Source organism: Cenococcum geophilum (genome assembly GCF_001692895.1).
Source record: "Cenococcum geophilum 1.58 unplaced genomic scaffold K441scaffold_2, whole genome shotgun sequence".
NCBI lineage: Eukaryota > Fungi > Ascomycota > Dothideomycetes > Gloniales > Gloniaceae > Cenococcum > Cenococcum geophilum.
This window is the reverse complement of record NW_027137560.1, coordinates 6,050,064-6,068,811: the sequence shown is the minus strand read 5'-3', so window position 1 is coordinate 6,068,811 and position 18,748 is coordinate 6,050,064. Positions and strand designations below refer to the sequence as shown.

The 18,748-nt window shown below is 34.6% G+C and overlaps 2 protein-coding genes across 2 annotated transcripts; one reads left to right on the top strand and one right to left on the bottom strand.

Moving 5' to 3' along the window:
• Positions 1–8,981: 8,981 nt before the first annotated feature.
• On the bottom strand, positions 8,982–10,774 carry K441DRAFT_702486 (cytochrome P450; the record flags this gene model as incomplete). The annotated part of the gene is made up of 3 exons (XM_067653406.1): positions 8,982–9,952; positions 10,015–10,561; positions 10,612–10,774. The coding sequence occupies 3 exons, from the start codon at positions 10,772–10,774 to the stop codon at positions 9,070–9,072; spliced, it is 1,593 nt and encodes a 530-aa protein (XP_067510165.1). The 3' UTR covers positions 8,982–9,069.
• A 5,485-nt stretch (positions 10,775–16,259) lies between these two features.
• On the top strand, positions 16,260–18,163 carry K441DRAFT_601409 (polyamine transporter 2; the record flags this gene model as incomplete). Its single annotated transcript, XM_067645230.1, has 5 exons — positions 16,260–16,426; positions 16,483–16,866; positions 16,931–17,576; positions 17,675–17,795; positions 17,864–18,163. The coding sequence occupies 5 exons, from the start codon at positions 16,260–16,262 to the stop codon at positions 17,992–17,994; spliced, it is 1,449 nt and encodes a 482-aa protein (XP_067510164.1). The 3' UTR covers positions 17,995–18,163.
• Positions 18,164–18,748: the final 585 nt, after the last annotated feature.

Sequence of the window (18,748 nt, the reverse complement as noted above, 5' to 3'; positions counted from 1 at the left end):
TATAAAAAAGCCTAATAGAGGCCTTTATTTTTATATTAACTATTAAAAGCTAAACGCTATTACTTAAAAGGACCAGTATTCTATTCCTTTAATTAATAAGACCCTTACACGTCTAAGCTAGGTAAAGATCTTTACTAAACTTAATATCCGCTAAGCTTTCTACTAAATTAGGATAAACCCTATATCTAAAGATTTAACAACGTTCCGTACCTGTTATAGTTCCTATAAATATAAAGTTCTTCCTTTTAGACTAATAAATAGACTGGCTACGTACTAAAGGTATATAAATAACGTTCTTTTTAATTACCTTAATAAATTCTACACGGTATACCTAGACGACATCCTTATATACTTAGACGATAAACTTAAGTATTAAGTTTATATTAAGAAGGTCCTAAAGAGACTACAAAACGCGGGCTTATAAGTTAATATCAAGAAATGCGAGTTTAGGGTAAAACGTATAAAATACCTTAGGTTTATTATAACTATAGAAGGAATTAAGGTTAACCCTAAGAAGGTAAAGGTAATCTATAACTAGAAGCCCCCTTATATAGTAAAAGGAATCTAATCCTTCCTTAGCTTTTATAACTTCTACTAATAGTTTATCTATAACTATAGAATTATAGCAAAACCTTTTATATAACTAACTAGGAAGGACACGCCTTTTATTTTTAATAATAGCTATATAAAAGACTTTAAAGAGATAAAGGATTGGCTTATCTCTTCCCTAATCCTTTATTACTATAACTTAGACCTTAAATTAATGCTAGAAACGGACGCCTTTAATAGGGTCGTAGCGGGAATCCTATTATAGTTATATCTAGACGGTAAATAATACCCTATAGCTTTCTTCTTAAAGACAATAAACCCGGCTAAGTATAACTATAAAGTATATAATAAAGAAATACTAGCTATTATTTAATTACTCTTCTAATAGCGTGTAGAGCTTAAAGGTATAAACTCCTGGATTAAGATATATATAAATTACAAAGCCCTAGAGTACTTTATAACTATAAAGCAGCTTATTAAATAATAAGCCTAGTAGGCTAAAATACTCTTTTAATTCTTCTTTATGATTATATATCGTTCTAGTAAGTAAAACTTTAAGGCTAATGCCCTAACCTAAAGAGAATAAGACGTAAGACCCTAGGATAAGCTAAAGACCTAATATTAAACGCGCGCCCTCCTCTATCTAGAATAGCTTGACCCACGGATCCTTAAGGAGCTAGACTTCTAGTAAAACGAGCTAGCACTAATAGGGGAGTCCTTAGATAAGCTAATAGGGCTAATTAACCGCCTCCTAACTGTAAACCGCACGGCTAATGCTTTAAGGGCCCTCTGCGAATAAGCTGTAAAAGGAAACCCTAATTTTAAAACGGAGGAAGGATTACTCCTATACTAGGAGCGGCTTATAGTCCCTAATATTAATAATCTACGGACTAAACTAATCCGCGAAGCTTATTGCTAAGTCTTTATAGCATACCCTAGCAAGAATAAGACCCGTAAAATTATTAACTACCGCTACTACTGGCCGAGAATGGTTGTGGATATTAATTAATATATATAGAACTGCGAAGACTGCTAAAGAGCTATAATCCCACGGGATAAGACCCTATGACTACTTAAGCCACTCCTAATACTAAAGCGCCCTTAGTAGTATATCTCTATAGACTTTTATAAACTACTTAGGGACCATAACGGATATAATATAGTTATAGTTATAGTCGACCGCTTTAGTAAACGCCTATTCTTAATTCCCTGCTATAAAAACATTGATGCTAAAGAGGCAGCCTAGCTATATATCTATTACGTCTACTAAATCTACGGACTACTAAATACTATTGTGTCTAATTATAGGCTATAGTTTATATCGGCCTTTTAGAATAAGTTTACCTAGATCCTAGGTATTAAGCTAAAGCTTTTTACGGCTTATTACCCCTAAACAGACGGTTAGACAGAGATTATAAATTAGTACCTAAACCAGAGGCTTAGGCCCTTCGTTAACTATTTCTAGGACAACTGGTTTAAACTACTACCCTTAATAGACTACGCGCAAGCAACCCTACCCTATAACTCTATAGGGTTTACCCTAATTTAGCTAGAAATGAGATACCTACCCTGCATAAGCTTTAACTGGAAAAGGCTAAAAGAACCCCAGACTATATAAGAGAAGCTATTCTATACTAAGGCCTAATAGTACGCTAAACGATTAAAGGAAGCCTAGATGGTAGCCTATAAGAACCTAGAAAAAGCTTAGAGGTTAATGGAATAGTAGGCGAACAAACACCGTCAAGAGCCTGATTTTACCCCTGGCGATATAGTATAGGTTATAATAAGGAATTAGAAGACTAAACGACCTAGCCGTAAGCTGGACTACTAGATGGTAGGACCGTATAAGGTTCTTAAGAAGATAGGCAACTTATATAAGATAAAGCTCCTAGATTTAATTAGGGTTTACCCTATCTTCTTACTAAATAAGTTACGGAAAGCTATAAATAACTTATTACCTGGACAAAAGAACAAGCCTCCCCTACTAGTTTAAGTAAATGGTGATAATAAATAGGAGGTTAATAAAATACTGGCCTATAAGATAGTATGGGGAGCGCTAAAATACCGTGTCTAATAGAAGGGCTATAATCCTAACCTAACCTAGTACCCTACGTAGAACTTTATAGGCTACCCCTAGAAGCTTAAAGAATTCTATAACTAATACCCTAATACGCCGGGACCCCTAAAGTACCTAGACGAATAGATAAAATGCTAGTATAATAAAGATAATAAGTTACCGGAAGAATATAGGGATAAAAACGCCCTAAAACCCTAATACAGCTATTTGCTAAATTCTACTATATTCTGCTATATTCTGCTAAATTCTGCTAGTACCGTAAAATTTCAGATATCTAGGAACTTTAACCGCCGGTTAAAGTTATCTAATTAGTTAGATCCGTGCTAAGACTTTTAGCGGCTACTCTTTCTAGCCTAGTGCTTCCACTTAGCCTATAATCGCCCTTTGTACTTAGTCTAGACGTACTTATATCCCCTTTATCTCCTTATCTTATATTTTATAATCCTACGTTTATAAGCCTAGTGCTACCCTATTTCTAACTAAGCCTAAGGGCAGGCTTTCTTTTAAAGAGGGGGGTAATATAACGGCGCTATCGCACGTTACCTGCCAAATTCTGCTATATTCTGCCGACCTATGATTAGCCCGCCTAAAGCTAGCGCCTTAGCGGCTTACCCTATATATTTGTTTACATCGGTCCTAGCGACCCCTTTTCCTTCTCTTTAGCTTAGTATCTTCGTAATACAGCATTCGTTCAAGCTTCGGTTTAAAGGCATTTATTTAAGCCGTGACACTAAGACCACCTAATTATAGAAAAGGCTATAAGTCACATTAAAGGAGCCTTAATTATAATATTAAAGGATTTAGAGGAGTAATTAGAGGACTAGAGAAGTAAAAGGCAAATCTTAGTACCTATAAATAAAGTCGCAACGCTTAGATTAATACGAGAGAGGTTTAAATTTAAAGATAAAGATAAGCTAAGAGTTAATCTAAAACACTAAGTATACTATATATTAGCATGGATTATATATATAGATAATACGTATAATATATATAGAGCACCTAAGGATAAAAACTGGAAGTATCCAGTAAGAATATATTAGGCACTAGATAAAGCAAAATATTAAAACGCTAAGTATATATATAGTTAGCACCTAGTAGAAGTATAAAGCTAAGGGGACTTAGTACTTTAGTTAGGAAGATTCCTTACGGAAGAATACCTAAATAGATAATAGTAGTGGGAATGCCTAGAGAATATATGTCTATAGTATATTAAAGACAAAAAGCAAATCAAGTATTGGCTAAAAGTGGACTAAATATAAATAGGATTAAGTAGCTAATAGTTAGGAAAAGTAGAGGCCTATAGGACTAAAGGGAACCAGTAGTAGAACCTTAGACCCTTAAAGGAATTTAAGGACGACACCTAAATCTATAAGTTAAGTAGTAAGATTAATAGTTCGAAGCATTAATAGATAGTAGAGTAACGAGAAACCATATATTACTAGTAGCAGTTAAAAAAAAAATAGGGTTACCACACAGAAAGAAGGAGCACTTTTACCTATTAGTAACAATTTTAGGAGATCTGATAGCCTATAGAGGAGGCATTATTAATCTTAAAATAGGACCTATTTAATTAACCATTAAAGGAAAATAAATTGAGATGTCTTTTAATATATTACCATTAGGGAATAATAAGGCAGTATTAGGAATGCCTTAATTATAGGAATATAATCTAAGGATTAATTGGATTACAGGTTAGGTTAATATTAAAGATACTTAATAACGCAAAGATATAATAATAAGCTAAGTTAGTATAGTACTAAGTAGGAGTAACCTATAAAGAAATAGAAAAAGGACTAAGTTATATACTAAAACGATACTATAAGTATAGTAAAAAACTATAGTCACCAGAAAGTAAAAAGTTGTTAGAGTATATAGTATAGAACTATAAGATAGAATTAGAACTAGAAATAAGTTTAAGGTTCTTTCTAATTTATAAGCTTACTAAAGAAGAAGGTAGAGTATTAAAAGAGTTTGTCTAAGAAAACCTACAAAAGGGATATATTAGACTATTATAATCATCAGCAGGTTATCTAGGACTATTTATACTAAAGAAAAATAGTAAACTAAGGCTGTGTATTAACTATAGNTAGTTAAACAGCATTACCAGAAAGGATAGGTATCCTTTACCCTTAATTAGCAAAATCTAAGACAGAATAGGTAACGCGCAAATCTTTATAAAGATAGATCTAAAATAGGTATATTATTAGATTAGGATTAAAGAAGGCAACAAATAAAAGACAGCCTTTAGATTAGAGGAGGAACTATATAGGCCGTTAGTTATATAATTTAGGCTTATAAACGCACTAGTAATATTTTAGAAGTGTATTAATAATATATTAGAAGAACACTTAGATAAATTTATTATAGTATATCTTAACGATATTATTATCTACTTAATAACTAAGGAAGAATACGGAGAATACGTTAAATAGGTTTTAAAGAGACTACAGAAGGAACAGATACTAGTAGTAATTAAAAAATACAAGTTCTTTACTAAAAAGACCGATTTTATTAGATTTATTATTAAACTAGGCTAACTTAGTATAGATTTAAAAAAAATTAAGGCTATAGTAAATTAGCAAGAACTAGAGAACGTTATATAGTTAAGATCGCTTCTAGGGTTTTGCAATTACTGTAGAAGGTTTATAGCGCAATAGTTAAAGAATATTAAACCATTTACGCAATTAATAAAAAAAGAAAAACTATAGGCATAGGGAGAGAAACAGTGAGAATTATTTAAGAAAGTTAAAAAATTATTTACCTAGGAGCCAGTTCTTAAAATCTATTAACTAAGATTAGAGACGGTTATAGAAATAAATATATTAGACTTTATATTAAGGGCATACTTTATATAAAAACATTAAGATAGATAGCACCTAGTAGTATACTATAGTCGGAAAATAACACTACTAGAGTTAAACTATAACATCTCTAATAAGGAGTTGTTAGGTATAATTATAGCACTAAAGAAATAGAGAGTATTCTTATAAGGTATAGAAAAACTATTTATAGTTAAAATAGATTATAAGAACCTAATGGGATTCCTAATAATAAAGGAACTTAACTAAAAATAGGTTAGATAGGCAGAGATGCTTACAGTATACTAAGGGTATAGATAACACATAAGCAGATACTTTAAGTTAAAAAGCTAAACTATAAAATAAAGAAAAGCTATTAGGGGCTTTACTACGAAAAGATATAGACGGATTAATTAGGTACAATTACCTAAAAATTATAGTAACTTAAGAGGATAACAAACTAGAAAGAGTTTATAAGTTATTAGAGAGCTTTTAGGCATAGAAGATCTTTAAAGCACAGCTAGAAGAACAGCTAGAATATCTAGGAGAAGAAATATTATATAAACACAGAGAGGTAAAGTATATCCTAAGAAGTATAGCAGAATACTTTATAAAAGATTTCTATAAGGGAATAACTTAAGGACACAACGGAGCTATAGGCTTAGTATTAAGACTCTAAAAAGAGTACATTATTAACGGAATCTAGGGCTTAGCGCGAAAAGTTATAAAGAAATGCCTAGATTGCTAAACAAACAAACTAATAAGGCATAAGCTATATAGAGGGCTATAACCTATTAAAATACTAGAAAGACTATAGGAGGTTATATTATAGGACTTTATTATTAAGTTATTAAGGTTAAGAAACCCTATTACTAAATAAGATTATAACGTAATCCTAGTAATAGTAGATAAGCTTATAAAGTAGGGATACTTTATAATATATATAGAAGAAATATTAGCAGAAGATATCGCTAGAATCTATATTAAAGAAGTATTTATAAGACATAGAGTATTAAGTAAAATTATATTAGATAGAGATCTAAGATTTATAACAGTATTTTAGGAGGTATTTTTAGCGGAATAAGGAGTTAGAGCAGCAACTTCTACCGTATATTATCCGTAGATAGACGGTTAAATAGAAAGATTAAACTAGATACTAGAACAATATCTAAAACACTATATTAATTACGTATAGAATAATTGGGTATTATTATTACTAGTTATACAGTTTATATATAATATAATACCATAAAAAGGAATAGGTATATTACTATTTAAGGCAAATTATAGATATAAGCTAAGAATATCGTTGTTACTATAGTAAGCAAAAAAAATAAGTAGCATAGCTAAAGAAAGAATAAAAACATTAATAAATCTTTATATAGACCTTATGGAATTAGTGGAAATAGTATAGTAGAGAATAAAAAGGTACTATAATATTAAGAGATCTAAGGGACAAGATCTTAAGGAGGGAGATAAAGTATAGCTACTACACAAAAATTTTAAGAGTTAATAACTAAGCAAGAAGTTAGACTATATTAGACTAGGACCTTTTAAAATTAAATAAAGAATTTTACTAGTTACGTTTAAGTTAAACCTACTAGCTAAAATAAAGATCTACCCTATATAGTATATTATAATACTAAAGCTAATATACGGGAATATTAAGCTACTAGTTTATAAGATAGACACGTATAAAGGACAAAAAGAGGACAAATAGTAAGTTTTAAAAATTGTTAGCTATAAGGACATTAATAACGAAATATAGTATAAGGTAAAGTAGATAGGCTATAATAAGACTACCTAGGAACTACTANANAANCTAAANAACGCTATAGGAAAGGTATAGGAGTATTANAANANATTAGGNTAGGCAGTATTAATAAAAAAGGATCGCTAAAAAATAAGTCACCTAAGGGGGACCTAAGAAGAGCAGTTGCCGAGCTACTTAAATCTATTTCCTTCTTAGTTAGAAAAAAATCCGTTATTTTATTACTAAGTTCCTATAGACCCTATTTTATAAGCTTCTATTCCTTAAAACGGACCTTTTTATAAACCTTTTTAAGACGGATTAATTAAGCGGATGCTATAAGATAAGACTTAAGGGCCCATTACTAAGCATTAGTAGCCTCCTATTCCGCGTTATAAGAATAGTATAACTCCGCCAGAGTAATAAACAGTTTATTATCTAGCTGTGTAGTAGTAGATTAAATATAAAACCCTAAGATAAATTAATTAGGGAACTAGACGATTATTAAGAATAATAGGTTACGTATATTTAGTATTAGAGATAAAGTAAACGTTATAGGACAAATAAATATTTGCTTTAGTACACTTTAAGCAAAAAAACGGTTATTGTAAAGATAGGTTTACTAGCGTAATATAAACTAACTCCTCTTTTAAACAGCAAGAATATAGAGACGGTATAATCTCACTAAGAGATAATATTATAGCAATAGTGCGAGCACAACGAGCAGTTAAAGAGGAAGAAATTACTTTAAGTATAATAAGTAACGATATTAACCAAATTAATTAGACGGATATTATACCTCTAGTAAACAACTTAGAGATATTAAGAATCTTTAAGGATAAAGATAAAGAAAAGGGAGATAGTGTTACGGACGCTTTAAGTATAATATTATAACTACTTAGAGAAAAGTTAAAAAAAGCTAGTTAGTTAATTTAAGTACGGTCTAGGATAGAACTAATAGAGCTATATAACAAGGAATAGTAACTAAGGTTACGTAACGTAATCTATATAATCTATAATAAAGCAAATAGAGTATATGTATATTATATATAAGAAGGATTTTATAGAAGTATAGTTGTGTATTTAAGGACCCTTAGTCCCTACCTAGATAGTTCCTTCCTTGTAGCAATTCTTAGAATACAATTAAAGTTAATCTGTTAGGTAACTACTCTACTAGTTATTATTATATTATTAACTTTAATTTGCATTACCTACACACCTAGCCTAATAACAAGCCTATCGTGGTACTCGCTATAAGGTTCCGTTATATAAATAAGTAGCTAGTAAATAGCTACACCAAATACAATTGTTCGTGGTTGAGTAATTTGCTATATTTACCTTTAGTGGTTTAGTGGGGTGGCCTGGAGGCTTGCATAGCCTATTAGCTTGCCGACTACGTTATAGCTAAAGACTTAATAATATTCTATGCCTATTATAGGTCCTATAAATATAAAGTCTTTTTTTTTAGATAAATAAACGGGCCGATTATATACTAAAGGTATATAAATAACGTCCTTTTTAACTATCTTAATAAATTCTATACAGCCTACCTAAACAATATTCTTATATACTTAGACAATAAATTTAAGTATTAAGTTTATATTAAAAAGGTCCTAAAGAGGTTATGGAATATAGGCTTATAAATAGATATTAAGAAATATAAATTTAGAGTAAAACGTATAAAGTATCTTAGGTTTATTGTTACTATAAAAGGATTTAAGGTTATTCCTAAGAAGGTTAAAGTAATTTATAACTAGAAACCCCCTTATACTATAAAGGGGATCTAGTTCTTCCTTAGCTTTTATAACTTCTACCGCCGGTTTATCTATAACTATAGACAGCCTTGAGGAATTTACATACGAGCGAAAGATCCTGCTTGCTCATACAGTGACATATTATTCGTGACAGAGCCCAGCATAATTCCAAAATTTAACTCTGACCTTCTTCCCTGGAGTCCCTACAATCTCCGTCCTCATAAACTGTACTCTCTCGTCGTGTCCTTCACCGTCTCCTGGCCTTGCAATTTCTACTCTCTCCAACCTCTCGAATCTTTGCAAGATTCTACAGACTGTAAACCAGATCTCCCTTAAGGCAAACTGCTGCCCAACACAGATCCTTGGACCACCATTAAATGGGATATACGTCCACGGTTTTGGTGCCCAGGTTTCCCAACGCTCAGGCGAGAATTGATCAACTGGCGCGAAAGATGGGGATGGAGATGGGTAGATATCTGCACGTCGATGAAGCACGAGAGTTGAGAAAACAACAGAGTCTCCTTTCTGAATATAGAGTGGTTGAGGAGAGGTAGATGTGGCGATGGTGGTGTCAGATAGGGCGGAGCGGATATTGAAAGGAACTGGCGGGTACATACGAAGGATCTCATTGACAGTATGATGGAGATAAATCATCTTTTTGAGGTCTTCTAATCTCGGGGGTTTGTTACAGTCATCTCCAAGTACAGACATGATCTCAGAGCGCAGTTTTCGGACGACCGAGGAGTGGCCAGCTAGTTCGTAGAAAAGCCAGGAGAGTGTAGCAGCAGTCGTGTCCCGTCCTGCAAAAAGAAGATTGACCAGCTCATCGCGGATCTTCTTGGGGCTGCGTGTTGAGCGAGCCAATGCATGGAGAAAGGTATATTCTTTCGAGGACGTGCTGGAGACCTTTTCAAGCTCTTCTGGACTGAGGTTGAGCGTACGGGAGACAAATGGTTTTATGAGAGAATTGATGACAATAAGACCTTTTAAATAGGTCCCGCGAGGGATAACTCGATGCAGAGGACTATACAGCAGGATACGTTAAATCGGAGTCAAATGGAAGGTCGGTAATAGGGTTGTACATACCCTAATCTTGCAATCACGGCTTGTACTCCCTGCACCTCACTAATTGCATTGGCAAACTCGACTTGAGGGTTTTCCAAACTGCCAACGGTCTTGCCAAACATAAAATCTGTTGACACATCCAGCGTATATTGGAATAACAGTTGTTGAAGCTCAGTTGTTTCTCCCTTTCCGTTTATTAGACTCAGAAGTCTCTGAGTATGTCTCTCAAACACTTCCAAATCTCCGATCCGTTGGTTCACAAACAGTGGACGGATCAGCTGACGGCTGTCATGCCACTCCTTCCCATCAGTAGTAAAAACGCTGTCCCCGAGGAAGTCATGAAATTGCCTATTAAAAGTTTCCCCTTTGCCAAAGTCATTGAACTGGGTGGCAAGCACAGCTTTTATGATTTCATGGTCGGCTGTAAGGATATACCGTCTAGAGCCAATCTTAGTCTCAACAGTGTAGGGTGAATCCACTGTTCCATAGGCGGCGAACAGCGAGCGCCAGAGGTCAAAAGATCGCTGCTTTCTAGCCGCCGTGATAGACTTATAAATAAACGCAAGGCCTGCTCTACTGGTTAGCCTTGAAGACTGTTAAGATATTAATGGGATCTACCGAAGGGCAGGTATGTTTGTATCCTCGGAGCGTAACGACTTCCTAGTGCCTTCACGCGAAACCTGACCCGCACAGTTCTAAACCATGAGAATAGAATGAACCAAATAAGAGCAAAGGCCAGCCATATGGGTTGAAATGAGACCCTAAGGATTATATCCAGCATATTTATATCTGACTACAGGGATGAATGGGTGAAAAGCGCAAAATAAATAGAGAACAAAGGAGGATTTGCGCAGATGCGGGTACTGTTAATTAAGCAATCTGTCGACCTATGGAACCCTAGAAGCCGCACCAGTCCTTGGTCAAACGACTGATGTTTGAAACTCTAGCTGATGAACCAAATAAGTCGTAGGTCAGACGAAGCTGACGACGACTTTTTGATGTATATATAGTCTCATTTTCTTTATAGATCAATCGACACACGACTTCGTCCGACACAGCCCCAGAAGTGAAAGTTGAGAGTGACTGCCAGTGTGACCAACAGGCAGCATCGCAGGCAGCAAGCTGCTGATGCAAGCAGTCAGTCAGCGTATATTTATGCAGCGTGCTGACGGCTCGCTGCATAGGCGATAAGGAAAGATCAATTTGGTGGTGTCTTAAAGCCATTAGAAATAAGCATGCACGCCGCAAAAGGACAGAAATAAACCACAAATAGGACAGGGATATGCGTTAGGATTACTTATGATTTTCTTTCGATTTTTTGTAGCGTTTTTCTACCATTTTCTCACTACCTAATAGTTGTTACTAACTTAGTATTTTACTTGTAAACCCCCAGTATAGTGATTTATCAATTACTACGATATAGCTACTAACACAGATTAAGCTGCCTAGAAACGATTATATATATAGAATTATAGCACCATGGCCTAGAGGCTGCATGCGCAGCATTGTACGTAGTATAATACAATGGAAATAAAAAAATTAAATGGAAAAAGGAAAAAAGCCGATGGCTCGTGCACGGTTTCCTACCCTAAAATATAATGTGGGACCCGAGACATTATGCCGGCATACGGCTCGTTCCGGATTATTTCTGCTTTATACCAGAATAGATCGTCTTTAAAGAGAAACAAGTTATATATTGGTTTTATCGTCTTTATTCCGGACTAATTACGTTATTTTAGAAAAGATTTAATATTATATTAAATCTTAAAGCTATATAAAGTAGAGCTTTTTAGTAGATTTTAGCTATTTCTATAAGCAGATTTAGAAAATATAGCGTAGTAGATAGTTATAAATAATAGTTAATATATAATTTAGTTAATTTTAGGCGTAAAATAAATAGTAATATATTCTATATATTATAATTAAATATCTAGTAGAGTATAATCGCGATATTTAGTATAAAAATATAAGATATTATAAGGCCTTATAAATTAAATTTTACTACCCCCTCTAACTACTATAACACCATTAAAATCTATCTAAACTAGATTATACTACGATTAGTAAGTATATTTAAAAGCTTTTCTACGTTATAGATATAGCTTATAAGTAGTAGAAGCTAATTAAATTAGGGGTAATTAATTACGTGCCTTAATACTAAAAATTAAAAATCTTATAAAGCTTTAGTCTTACTAGGATCTCTTAAAAACCGGGCCTTTTAAGGGTTTACTTATAGACTAATTACTTAGTTAGGTTTGGCGTAATCGCGATTTACACTTCTCTTAACTACGCTAACCTTACTCGCTCTATAGTCTTCCTTATCTTAGTCTTACGTAGCCTTTATAGTAGACTTAATAATTATTATTGACTCTATTTATTGCCTAATTCGGCCCCCCTTTTAGGTCTATATAGGCTTCTACGTTCTATATATAGAAAAAACCCCTAATAGAGGAAAAACCTAAGTATATCCTTTTAGCTAATCTTATACACTCTGCCTTCGCCTAGCCTATATATCTTTATAATAAGTCTACCTTATATACTATGCTTTTAAAGCACTCTAAAAGATAAAGGAGGAGGTAGTAAAAGGGTTTAGTAATTTACCTACATACTGCCTTTAACTAGATATGGGTATTTAGTCACTAAGGGGCTGGTAAGGGGTATCTATAGGTATCCTCCTATTAGATCTTACTTGCTATTTAGAACTGCTAAAGGACTCCTTAATCTATAGGCTATTATACTACTATATATAGACCTTTACTTATAAAAAGTATTTAGGTAATATTATTTTTACCTACCCTAGCAAATAGCTAGTCTTTTACCGTGTAGTAGTTATAAAAGAGTGGTATATAGCGCATTAACTATATAGGCTAACCGCACTTATAATATAGTATAGTATTTAGAATATAGATACTTATTAGCTATACGTTTAGTCCTAAAATCTCTATCTATAGTAGAAAGGTAAGGATAGATTCTACCTTTATCTATCCTTTATATAGGGAGAGTTAGTGTTATCTATAGGGTATTCTATATAACCGCTCTCTATACTTTTACCGCCTTCTTCTAGTATCGCTTTTACTCGCTATCTATCTATCTTGCAATTTATATAATAGGTCTCTATTTATACTAATAGCCTTATAGCCTTTATTATTATAGTAGTTTTTTTTATTTTCTATTATCTTTCTACCGCTTATATACTTAAACACGTTACCCCTTTATTAGGCCTTTACTCCTTATATATATATTAATATTTAGCGTATATCTTTCCCTACTAGGTAGTCTTATATCATAACTGCTCTCTATATAGCAATTATATCTATATATATGTCTAATAGTAGTAATACTACTTCTTGGTTTAGTGCGGTATATAGTATTCTCTTATAGGCCCCTATAATCCTATATAGGTATTAGTTTTATAGCTTAGCTAGTAGCGTTAGGGAGCTTTTTACTAGTAGCTTACTATTTAGACTTAGACCCTAGATCTAGGCGCCGTATAATACTATTAGCCTTACTATTACTATATATTCGTATATGTCTAAATAAAGGCCCCTAGGTTAAGACTGCGATTTATAATGCAATTACAAATACTATAACTCCCTAGTAAGTCGCCTATATAATATATACGTTCTAGTTTAATTTAGCGTCTACCTAAACCCCTAGAACCTTAAAGGTGGCTTCTAGTTTTGCTTCGCGGCCCTAGATACCTTCTGTTAGTACTAAGTCGTTATTTACCATTCTTTTCTTTATAAAGTAGATAACCTAGTATTTATCTAGTACAAATTTAGCGCTATATTATTTTGCCTATATAATACACCTATTATACGCCTAGTTTAGCCTAGTATAGTTTTTTGTTACTATATTTCCCTATATAATTAGGTTTATATTACTTATAAATCCTAAAACTACTATTTCTTAGTTGCTTTTAAATATACTAAATAGTCACGTAATGCGTTAATAAGCAGGAAAAGGGAGGCTAACTACCCTAAAAGGGTATAAGACACCCACTGTATAGGCTAAATAGGGCTCTCCCCATACAAAATCTTATCTGGTTACAACGATTTTAGTAAAGCTACCTTAACGATATTGTCAAAAGTCAGATTATCGTAATATTACACCAAAAAGGCTTGATTAAGGGGTATAAATCGTAATGTAGAGGATATCGTTATATACCCCATATCGTATTAAGGGGGTTTAACTATACTAGAATTAGTAAAGATAATATGAAACTATTAGTATATAAAAGGGATATATATAGAGGTTAAGAGGAAAATAAATAAGAAGTTTAGAAAGTTATAAATTATAAGAGTATAGATAATAAAGCGTAGTATAAATTTAAATAAAAGGACTATAAAGAGACTTATAGAAACCTATAGAAAATCTTAAGAATACTACGGAAAAAGTATAGAAGTACTATTAAAAAAGAAGGATTACTAAAAATAAACTACTTAAGGGGGATATAGAAGGAGTGTCTACTAAGCTATAAGGAGCTGTTTCCTTTTCTAGTTTAGTAAAACCTATTCTTCTATCTCTAGACTTAGCTAAACCCTATTAAACTAGCTTATAATCTTTTAAACAACCTTTTTTATAGACTTTTTTTAAGATAATAAAGTGTAGTATAAGCGGCTATCTTTATATTAAGGATTTAAGCCTATCCTTAAGCTTCTTAGTCTTAGATTAAATATAAGACCCTATAATAAATTAACTAAGGGACTAAAAGACTATAAAGGATAATATAACGCATATATTTAGTATTAAAGATAAAGTAAACGTTATAGGATAAAATATATTCGCCTTTATATATTTAAAATAAAGAGAAAGTGTCACAGCGACTCAGTCAATCGAGGCACGAGCGCCGTAAAGAACGTATGCAAGCCTGTACAATTGGAATGTCTATGGACCCGGATATCACGATGAGGAGCAGAAGGTGGAAAAGGACACGTCTATATACATATGCCAAGGCTCAAGCGAGCCCCCTGACTAGATCCGTTACGGAGCCGTAACAGAAAGTTAGTAATTAAAGGGAGGTATAATTATAATATAAACTAACCCTTTCTCTATATAATAAGAATAAGGACTTGTAATTTTACTAAGTAAGAGAATAACAGTAACTAAATAAGTATAGCGTTATAAATATAATTATAAAGGTTATTTAGATATTATAAGTTATAAAGGTTACTAAATTAAAATGTAATATACTATACTTCTAATTAAGGACTTAGAGATTAGAGGAGGGGGATAGCATTATAGACCTTATAACAGTAGTAGTATAACTACTTAGAGGAGACTTAGATAAGTTAGCTATTACAATACTAGATGCCTTAAAGCTAGTAAAACTATCCCTTAAGACAATAGGGTCCTTTGCTAAGGTCACTTATATCTATAACTAGATTTAATTAAATATTTATATTTAACCTAGCTTTTCTAATTAGTTAATTCTTATCGATAACCTAAGGACTAAAATTGCCGTGTTAAGGGATAAGACGAAAGCTAGACGAGTTATATAGTTAGCAGATAGTTAATATATTAACGTACTAAATATACTAAGGTACTAAAGGGATTTCTTAGGAGTATAGTTATATGTTTAATAATCCACGTTCCCTATTATAGATAGTTTTCTCTTAATAGTAAATCTTAGAATTAATTAAAGTTCATCATGTTATTTGTTTATCTATATACCTAGCTTATTAACAAGTCCATCGTGGTGTTTCCTACAAGGCTTCGTTATACTTATAAATATCTACCTACTCCTCTTACTAATAGGTTAATTAAGGTGGATCTATAACTAGGTAATATTAATATTAATATATATACATCAGGAGAGGTGTGTGGCCTCCTGTTAGTCTTCTCCGAAACATGGCGGGGACCCGACAGCACTGACCGTCCGATCGGGATTCTAACAGGCCCTCAGGAACTGGAGTGTGAGGATGACACCTGATGACGTCTCCATATTAGCGGATACTTAATAAAGGGCATTGGCGCAGATAGTGATCCTTTGTCTGACCGATATGCATGCAAAACGATTACTGAGCAGTGTAGAATTGACCAAATCTCTTGACCTAGTAAATCTTACCGGCTTACCGCCTTTAGGATAAATTGATGCCTTTACGCAAAGCTTAGAGATTGGCTTGGGATAAAAAATTTCTTCAGATTTTGCAGCTCATATCCGCCAGTGTGCAAGCAACCCAACAATCACCGAATAGCGGAGTCGCTCCCCGAAATTGAATTCTTCGGCTTGGTTCCTTGCACGCCAATTCCATTTTGAAGCCGCTATGGGGAATTCTTCGGCTTCGAAAGGATTAGGCACACATCCCAAACTTGAAACGATTATACCAGTGAAAGATTGGAGTGGGCCATATGACAAAGAAAACCCTTACAACTGGACAAATGCAAGAAAGATATACCACACGGCTGTTCCTTCAGCTTTTGCATTCGTAGTGTTAGATATTTCCACTATTGAAGATTGAGCTTTCCGTAGCTTATACTCTTCTATAGAACCATCGCTTCTTCCATATACATACCAGGCATAGAGCTGATCAGGCAGCAATTTCATGTCTCTATGACAATTGCTCTTCTTCCCTACTCTTTCTATGTTTTCGGCCAAGCTTGGGGTCCAGTCCTTGCGGCGCCGCTGAGCGAGACATTCGGGCGTCGCGGAACTTATGCCCCATATCTTTTCCTCTTTGCCCTATTTACCCTAGGTGCAGGCCTGTCCCAGAGTATAGCAGCAATAACGATTTGCAGATTTCTTGCTGGGGTTTTTGGAAGTCCTGTCCTGAGTGTCTCTGCAGGCACAATCGCAGATATCTGGGTGCCACAAGATCGAGCTATTCCAATGGCCTTTCTCGTACTAATTCCATTCCTTGGTCCCTCCTTTGGGTGAGTGGAGCAACTACAAACAAATTTCATAAGGAGAGCCAACCTCTGATTTACGCAATTCTAGACCTCTTATCAGTGGCTTCACAGTTCCGGCAAAAGGCTGGCGCTGGACGCAATGGATACTTCTCTTTATTGCTATTGCCGCCAGTCTCTTCGCAATTGGCATGAGAGAAACTTACAAAAAGGTGTTACTAAACCGCCGAGCAAAAAAACTCGGGGTTCCTGGACCAGACGGCTTTCAGCTCTCGCTATCTCGGAGGATGAATCTTTTGCTGACGTCGACTCTATTCCGGCCCTGGAATATGTTCTTCACAGAAATCATTGTAGGAACGTTTGCTTTTTATATCGGTTTCAACTTCGCCATTTATTATTCACTCTTCGCTGCCCTGCCTTATATTTTCATTAAAACTTACGATTTTGATCTTGGATCCCAAGGCCTCGTATTCCTCGGTCTTGCCGTCGGTAATGTGGTCGCGTTCATGCTCGTAGTAGTCTTCAGCCGGATTTCTTATAGAAATACGGTCCAAGCTATTAACGCTGGCAAGGCAATCAACCCTCCTCCAGAAAAGCGCTTGTTACTAGCTCTGATCGGAAGTATCTTTGTCCCGGTTGGGCTTTTCTGGTGCGGTTGGTCCGCGCGACCAAGTGTGCACTGGATTGTATCTATAGTTGGCTCCGCTATTTTTGCGTTTGGAAATTTTCTCGTATTCGTAAGTTATCTTGCCCAATTTTCGCTGGTCTCCCATGTCCTGGCGAATGCCGGCAGTGAACATCTCGTTCAATAAATTGATGTATAAGCTTATCATAGATGTCGTATGCCATTTACGTTATTGATGTTTATGGGGCAAGCGTGGGCGCCTCCGCAACAGCAACTGTGGCTATGGTTCGCAGCCTTCTTGGAGCCGCATTTCCATTATTTACGATCCAAAGTAGGTCTCCTCTCTCCTTTTTCTCTTTTGTCTGTCTATTATTTTGGAAAGTTTCTGAGTTGTGCTAGTGTACGAGTGTCTGGGAATTGCTTGGGCGACAAGCTTACTTGCATTTATTGTCCTCGCACTCACCCCCGTTCCGTGGATTCTTTATCGATTTGGCCCAGTAATTAGGTCTAAAAGTCAATATATCTCGTGATGGGGTCAGAGAGTATAGATTGTATTTTCTTATCCTAGCCTAGAGTCAATGTTAGGAGAAGTATGGGAAGCAGATACTGCGTTGGATGTGGGATCTCCGTCTGCATGTTGAGTCAACAGAATGTCCCTGCAGACAATACGGCGGTGAGGCAGGGTTACAAGAACCTCGGATTAATTGAAGCATTCAACGAAATAATTCACCGATAACCCGCAATCTCCCACATCTCGACTACAGCTGCATGAGACACCTTCTTGTATTAGTCTCAAGCCTCCGGGCGTACCGGGCCCTAGCACAGTTACTGTGTTTTCGGAGGTGTCGGAGACTCGCGTAGAGCTTACTGTTGGTTGCAAAATATCGGGAACTCGCTACGACGCGCGCATCCACCCCACCATTAAAACAATATACCCCCTATAACCCTACCAATCTAACTCTAATATATAAATAAGGTCTTATTTTATAGCTCTATTTTAAGGCCATAAAATAAAGTTTTATTTATATAATTTGAAGCCAAATTGGTGGAGCTATAGGAGGTGCTCGTTTTTGGAGGAAGACAGGCTAGATTAGTCAGCGCTTTACATTTTATTATAATAACGTATACTAAATATATAAGGACGCTAAGTATGGCGTAAGCTATTAGCTATAAGAGCCTAAGCTAAGAGAACTCTAGGATATATAGAAATAGGATAATAAGTAAAATATTACGGCGCTGGTGGAAACTGGTGAAAACTGGTGGATTGTGGCTGATGGATATCGG